Genomic DNA, 7,519 nt, shown 5'->3' with positions numbered 1-7,519 from the left:
AGCGCCTTGGTAAATCTTCCTCTCTCTTACATGATTATGATAATCTCTCATTAATGCTTTTTTCAAAGCTGTTGCTTAACTCTTCCTTCCTTCTGTAAGCTCATCACACTGCTGAACTGCTCATTTAGGACTGGATCTCTTTGCATACCTTCCTTGAACTGCCTGAATTTTTGTTGCCTCATAATTGCATTGCTTGTAAGTTCTGTAGTTTCCCTTTGCTTTAGAAGATGCCTGAAATTGAGGGGTCTAAGAGTCTTAAAGCATGCTGCTACCTTCTAACTTCTTGGGGCTTATTTAGAATATAAATTTAACTGCCTATTTCCTGAGAATTCCTCTAAGACAACATGTATAATATTCCTTCTCTTCCCATCCTTCCCAATAAGAAACTCTGAATGGGAAAGTTTTGGCAGTATTGGTGACAGACAGGTGGTGTTTCTCCTTACCTGTCCTTCCATCTCGAAGGGCTGCTGAAGTCAAGGACCCAGGTCTTATTAAACAGCTCTTTCTGTTCAGCTCCAAAGTGAAGACTGTTCCCTGGCTGTGTTAGGCTATTGCTAGCCCAGGAAAATAGTTGGAAACTTAGAGAAGTGGCATGATGGTTTAAAAAAAAAAAAAAAAAAAAAAATTTCTGGTAGAGATGCAGGAAATCTAGCCGTTGTTCTGTCTCTGCCCCACACTGCTTGCGTGACTAGGTCATGCGCCTTGCTGTTTCATGTCAACAGGTATGAAGTTGGATTCATGCATTACCTGTCTTGCCTGCTGCAGATCATAGTATCAGAGCTGTCCTATGAGTTTGTGAAGTGCCACAGTGCAGCCCTAGTCTAGGTAGAGTCCTTTAGCCTGAATTGTAATGCAAAAAAATACAGTAAGTTGATGGAGTATTCTTGTATTAGTTCAGCGGGCCTTTAAAACACGTTTTCTTTCAGAGGTGTTTTGCCTGACTGGGAACTTTTCTCCTGAGCAGACTTTCTTTTAAGGTCCAAATAGCTGAGGTTCTGGCTATGGCCTGACCTGTTCTTCTATTTATTTATTTTTCTGTAGTGGCGGAGGGGAGAAAATGCAAACTGAATGTTAGCTGTGGAAGGGCAGATTAAATCTGCTGTGAAGCTCTGATGTTCGTTTTAATACTGATATATATTTTTTCTTCCCCTTTCTCTCCTCACAGTGGGAGGAAGTAAGCATTATGGATGAGAAAAACACTCCGATCCGCACCTATCAAGTTTGCAATGTGATGGAGCCCAGTCAAAATAATTGGTTACGAACTGATTGGATTCCCCGTGAGGGGGCTCAGAGGGTATATATTGAAATTAAGTTCACGCTGAGAGACTGCAACAGCTTGCCAGGTGTCATGGGAACTTGCAAAGAGACATTCAACCTTTATTACTATGAATCAAACAACGATAAGGAGCGTTTTATTCGAGAGAGCCAGTTTGCCAAGATCGACACCATTGCTGCTGATGAGAGCTTCACCCAGGTGGACATTGGTGACAGGATCATGAAGCTGAACACAGAGATACGGGATGTGGGGCCACTCAGCAAGAAAGGGTTTTACTTGGCTTTCCAGGACGTTGGCGCCTGCATTGCTTTGGTGTCTGTTCGTGTTTTCTATAAGAAGTGCCCGTTGACAGTTCGTAACCTGGCACAGTTTCCAGACACCATTACTGGGGCTGATACATCCTCTCTGGTGGAGGTTCGTGGCTCCTGTGTCAACAATTCGGAAGAGAAGGATGTGCCAAAAATGTACTGTGGGGCAGATGGTGAATGGCTGGTGCCCATTGGCAACTGTCTGTGCAATGCTGGCTATGAGGAACGTAATGGTGAATGCCAAGGTAGGACCAGCCATGTTGTGCTTTTCATTTGGGTTTAGTTGAATGCATAATCGAATTAGAGATCAGAGTAAGTGGAGTAAAGCCAGTACTTAGCAGCCCCTGTGGGATGTAGTGGGACAGCGGGATTTAATGAAGTCCAAGAGCTTCAGGTTGCAAGACCGAGAGTTGATAATCTGAAATAAATGATACTACTGTAACAGGTAGAAGGCAAAACGCATTTTCCAGCAGGCACCTTCACTTGAATTGGCTCATGATAGCCACCAAAATGTGAATGGCTGACTCCAAAACAATGCAGTTGGACTACCATCATTTAAAGAGAGAAAAATCTTTGAAGTTTTATCCGAAGCCAAGTTTGTTAAGCACAGAAAACTCTGACTAGGTTTCCTTCTGGGCCGTTTACTGTGGTAAGAACCTGTCGGAAAAGAAAGTGGAATTTTAGCTGGTTTACTTTCCCTCTTTGGAAAGGGGGAATCTTTGGTGTTTTACTTGTTACAAATTTTTAGCACTAAATAACCCTTTGATAGCTGACACTGCTGTCTTTGTTAAATATTTTCATTTCTCAGAGGATCTCTATTGTCAGCTTAATAATAGAGGTGCTAGGATACTCTTAGAAATGCTAAAAGTCTCTTCCTCCCCCCCCCCCCAATCCTGTGTGCTGCAGAATTAGGGATTAAAGTTTATATAAAAGACAGATTATCCTTAAAAAACAAAAGACAAAAAAACTCCCCACACAACTGTATTCTCTTTGCCTCCACTTTCTGGAAAAAGTAGTAGTAAAAGATTAGGAAAGAAGAGAAGAGACTAAAAATTTTGTGGGCCACAGCTTCTGAACTCTTGCTCATCTAAGCATAAACTAAGGTTAAACTTGAATGGCTTCATGCACAGTTTAGTTCAGTGGGTTTAATCCTGCAGGATGCTGAATTGAATGTGCTCAACTCTTCAGTGGATTTGGACCCATTTTTCTTGGAAAAAGTGATTCTGATCCTGATGACTTTGCTTCACTACTCTGGTGTATTTTTCACTAGCTTGTTTTCTCATCTTGAGGCTGAGAACATGATAGTAAAGCAAATAACCAACTGCTTTTGTGCTAGACTCCTAAGAAAGCAGTGTCTTTTTGAATGTCCTACTCAGTTTCTTTTAAATGATAATTTATAGTCGATATGAAGTTCATTATTATGCATTGGAATTAAGCTTTGGCAGAGAAGAGGCACTAAGCATGAACCTCAGCCTTCATTCTTGGGGTTTTTGCTAGATGGAAAAAGCCTAAGTGCATCTTATCAGCAACAAAATTACAATAGGCTGTAGTGAGGATTGAAAAATGAACAGCACAATGACAGGACAGCTTATTTAGAGCGAATTACTCTGTCTTTTGGCATCCTGTGAGACAAACTTGAAAATATGCATGTATTCAGCACACAAACCTGTGGATGCGGTGCTGGGAGGGCCATTGGTGGCTGAGGAGCTGTTACTTTGAAATAGCCGAACAACTTCTAGGTGAAGCTTCTTGATGGTTTACAGCCTGGGTTGTGAGAGGAGGAAGTGAATGGGAGGAAAAAGGCCTCTTGGTTTATTGCATGGAAGTTATTCTGCCTTCTCTTAAAGGGCTATTGGGTCAGTACTGGGTCGCATTGATTAACACAGGTCTAACTTTTCTTGTTGCCTGTGGCCCAGATGGGAGGAGCTAATTGCATAACAAATCCTATGTTGTTCCAGGGAAATCACTCGAGATTTTTCTGGTGGGCAGTAGTAATGACAGTGGATGTCTTTGGAATAGACCTTGGGAATGAAAGTCTCTGGTTACACAGCCTACAAGATCTTAGCTGCACCCAAGGAAGCTTGGGCTCAGGAAACCCAATTACTGTTTGCCAAGTTAAAGGGAAATCAAATGAGACCATATAAAGAAAGGAGAAAAACATTTGTCTCTTGCATTCTCCGGAGTAGAGTTAACTTGTGCCAGCTCTCCTTGGAGGATTTGAGCCAGCAAGTAATTTGAAAGTGCTAAACCCATTTCGTCAGTGGTTATTTGTGGTTTCCTTTTTCTAACGGTTGCCATTCTCCAGCCAGAAAAACTTACCGGGAAGCTCCTCTAATTCATGAAGTCTACCAGAACTTTGCAGTTTGCTCTCCGGTTTCCAGGAAGACTGTTAAAACAGTCTGGCCTTTGACACCGCTGAATGAGACTTCCCATTTTCTTGCCCCACTTAACTTCATAGTTCAGCAAATGTTCTGCTCTGGCAGGTTTGGGGAGGGGAGGGTGAAGTGGGGCGGATTCCTGTGGATTTGAAGCAGAGGACGAGAAAAGGAGATTTGGAGTTTGCAAAAGGCCATAGAAGGATGCCAGGCCAGAGCCGGAGCTAGCGAGCAGGTTCCATCTCAATTGTTTTTCAATAGGTCAATTGTGGCAGGACAAATACAAAGAGAGGTCAGAGGTTGTCCGTTTCCTCATCCATCTTCCTTGCTGATCCTAGGGTCAGAGTTAAGATTGATTAAGATCTTAAATGTTGGACAAAAGCTTGGTACGCAAAAAACTGTTTAGGCCTGTAGAGCAGAGGGTTTGCACTTGCAGGGAGAACGTCAGGCCTGCCTTCCCTCGCGTGGGACTTGCCTCCAGCAGAGCGATGCTGGCACAGCCAGCCTGATGGCTGCGTGGCCCTAAAAATTGTTCCAAGTTCATTCCAGCTTCTGATTTTACATAATAGGTTTTTCTTTGAGCTGCTTTTGCTCAATTTCTGTTGTGTGTAGGGGGAAACCTAATGGGAAGCCACTCTTCCTCTGAAGTGGTTCTTATAAAGGGAGTTAATGACTCTCTGACCTTCAACAGGGTTTTTTAAAAGTGTGTATGTGGTGGGGAAGGGGTGGAGAATGATCACAAAAATTTCTTATTCCTTTGACTGTTATTTCTTTCCAGCTGGCTTTATTGATAGTAACTGTCCTAATGAACATTCATATGTACGCTAAAAGCCAAGGCAGGAAGGGAAAGGAGCTAAATATTTAATCCATATCTGCTTGGGAAGCTTCACAGGTGCATCACAGGAATAGTCTGTGATCTTGGTCCCAATCATTAGAAATACTAGGTGAGCAGTGATTCTTTTCTTCCAGTTGAATTTACAGCTGTGAATGCACCACTAGAAGAAAAACTTGCTGTTGTGTTTTGGGTTTCGTTTTATTTTTTTCCGCCCTACCCCAAACTTCTTGTGTTAATGGCTATCCTTTTAGGAGAGAACACGTGTGGAATATTGTTAAAGGAACATGAAAGTATCCTAACTGGTCACACACTTTAACCCTAAGGTAATCAGTGGCTTAAGGCAAAGCTAAGACATAAAGTAACTCTTAAGTTTGCTTGTATGTATCATTATCATTTAAATTTTGTCACATATTAATATGATGTGGTTTGGCTTTAGCTATGATTTCCTTATGATAAAATGCATATCTCTCTTTGCTGAAATGGGAGACAAAAAACAAGCAGGAAGGGAGAAAAGACAGATTAAAGAAGCAGTAGACTGTAGCCATCTGTGATGATTTTGATGCTGTGAAATTACAAATCTCAATTTTAGACCTGCCATTTAGTATAAATATGTGAGACAGTTGAGATTTTTTACTGTGATATTGTAAAGGTTATGAGAGCCAACAGCTTTGTCTTCATCTACACTTGCTTTTGTGAGTTGTGAATTGGCCAATTGGCAGAAAATCCAGTGTCATTTAAAATATGGCTCAGTTCTGGTTTCATATCACTGCCATTTTTAGAATTTTCCTTCTAACTTTGATAAGAGCTTCCCTAAGAAGTAATAATTTGATAAGATTCCTTTTATCTCAGAGGCTTTGAAGAGTGACTGTGATCATTGAGAGCAGCAGTTCAGTTTATATCACAAGAGTACAGTTTAATTATATTTTTCCTATGATAGATTTTTTTGGATGGTGGGTTTTCTGAGGGTGGAGATGTGAGTAGTAGCTTGTTCATACTTCCCCTTTTAGTCTTAGACTTTTTTTTAGTTGGAGTAACACTGATGAACAGTCTGGCTGCACAAAAGGATAATCAGAAGGGTGACTAAGACTGTGCAGATCTGAGACTTCACTGAAAGATTTTTTTTTCCAGGTTGCTTATTTTTGGCTGTGGGGAGGGGGGGGGGGGAAATGCACAGACTTGACATGTTATGATTTTAAAAGGAACTGAGAAGACAGAAGCTACCAGGAGGGGCATGGGAGCAATACTGTAACACAGCCTGTCTGAACCAAATTCATTCAGTTCTTATCTTGGTTAAAGAAGCGATTTAGTTATATTCTGTTCTGGGGAAGCTTAATAGTCTTCCAAGGGCTGCTCCCTCAGTGACTTTGTGCCACCTGGTGCATTGCACAGTCTCCATTTAAACATCATGCAGACTCCATAAGGCTTTCTTCCTCCCTGCCCCCCTCAGAAGTGAAGCTATGATTGTTATCAAACAGTCACCCCTCAGAGTATTCCTTGGAGAAAGGCTCGAACTGCTTCCTCTTGAATTGCTAACAGGAATTTCTGCTGATATCCAGGAGACCAATATCTGGTCCTTATTGTGCACGTCATTGGTCAGGAAGCAGCTCAGCAAAGCCCATTCCTCAAAAGCAAAAGAAAGATGAGCTTCTGTTACATTATAAATTTCGCAGCGTTTCTGGGTACCCTTTTCTGGGGTATGTGGGCCTTGTTCTGGTGTGTATGGCTGGCTTGCTTTTTTTTAAATCTTTCTAGATAACTCATTTTGCATGTAATGACTTAAATATTTAGATTTTGGCTGTGTAAGGGTTATTTATCTGTGTCTAATAACATGCTCCACTGACTTTGGTCTTCATTGCCCTTGTGAGAAGAAAAGATTAAAGAAATGCTCAGCAGTACCTTTTGCTCTTTGGAGACTGCATTTAAAAAGCGCCCCCCCCCCCCCAAACTTGTGAGATAAATCTTATCTGGTTTCATTCCATTATGCCACCTCCTTCTGCTCCGTTGTGAGGAGCAGGTGAGGTCACACAGCTTTGTGAATCGGGGACAATTAACACTCCCATGACTAAGTGGACATTTTATGAATATTCAGGGCCTGCTTCACCTCCCTGGGAAGTAAACATGTTGGTTCCCTTCTTTTTCCTCCTGCCAGAGATGAAGGAAGCCCTCCCTGTGAATGGGGATTGGCAGCTGTCGGGCCACTGCCTTTTGCGTGCAGCGAATTCCTCATTTACATCTTTTGTATACAGCCTCATGCAAAGCAGCACACCCATTTCCCCATTTCACAAAGGAGATAAGAGCTTCCTTTGGAAACTCCAGCCAAAATCTCCTGTTTATGCAGAGCTCAAAGATTTGGATTTTATGCAAATAAAGTCTGTTTAGATTTAAACCCTTTGTTTAAGAGATACAGAGGGTAATATTTGCACAGTGTGCTTTTTGTATCGTCTCGGGTCTTCTCTTGACTAAGACCAGTCGTCACTCTCTCCCCAAACTCTGCAGGCCGCTTGCTCACTTCGAGGCGGCGTGTGGGAAAGGGCTATCCGAAGCCCTAGGCTGGTTTGTAAAGCAATCGCTGGCGGTGCGGGCAGCGCTGTTTCCCATGCCTCGCAGGGCTGCGGGCTCCCAGGTGGGAGCTCCTCTAGGTGCTTACAGGTGACCAGAAAGCCCTAAAGCCCTTCTGTGCCTTCCCCTTGCAAAGGAAGAATTACTAACTTCAGGAAGTGGAATT

General features: G+C 42.4%; 1 protein-coding gene across 1 annotated transcript in view; it reads left to right on the top strand.

The window, feature by feature from the left end:
- The window catches only part of EPHA4 (EPH receptor A4), a 102,810-nt gene that overhangs the window by 3,989 nt on the left and 91,302 nt on the right, over positions 1 to 7,519 (top strand). Inside the window, exon 3 of the mRNA XM_026073085.1 lies at positions 1,166 to 1,829. Within this exon, the coding sequence (XP_025928870.1) occupies positions 1,166 to 1,829 (664 nt within the window). The remainder of the gene's footprint in view (positions 1 to 1,165; positions 1,830 to 7,519) is intronic.

This window comes from Apteryx rowi, unplaced genomic scaffold (genome assembly GCF_003343035.1).
Source record: "Apteryx rowi isolate R43461 unplaced genomic scaffold, aptRow1 scaffold_36, whole genome shotgun sequence".
NCBI lineage: Eukaryota > Metazoa > Chordata > Aves > Apterygiformes > Apterygidae > Apteryx > Apteryx rowi.
The sequence above is the reverse complement of the archived record's forward strand: the minus strand, read 5'-3'. Positions and strand labels throughout refer to the sequence as shown.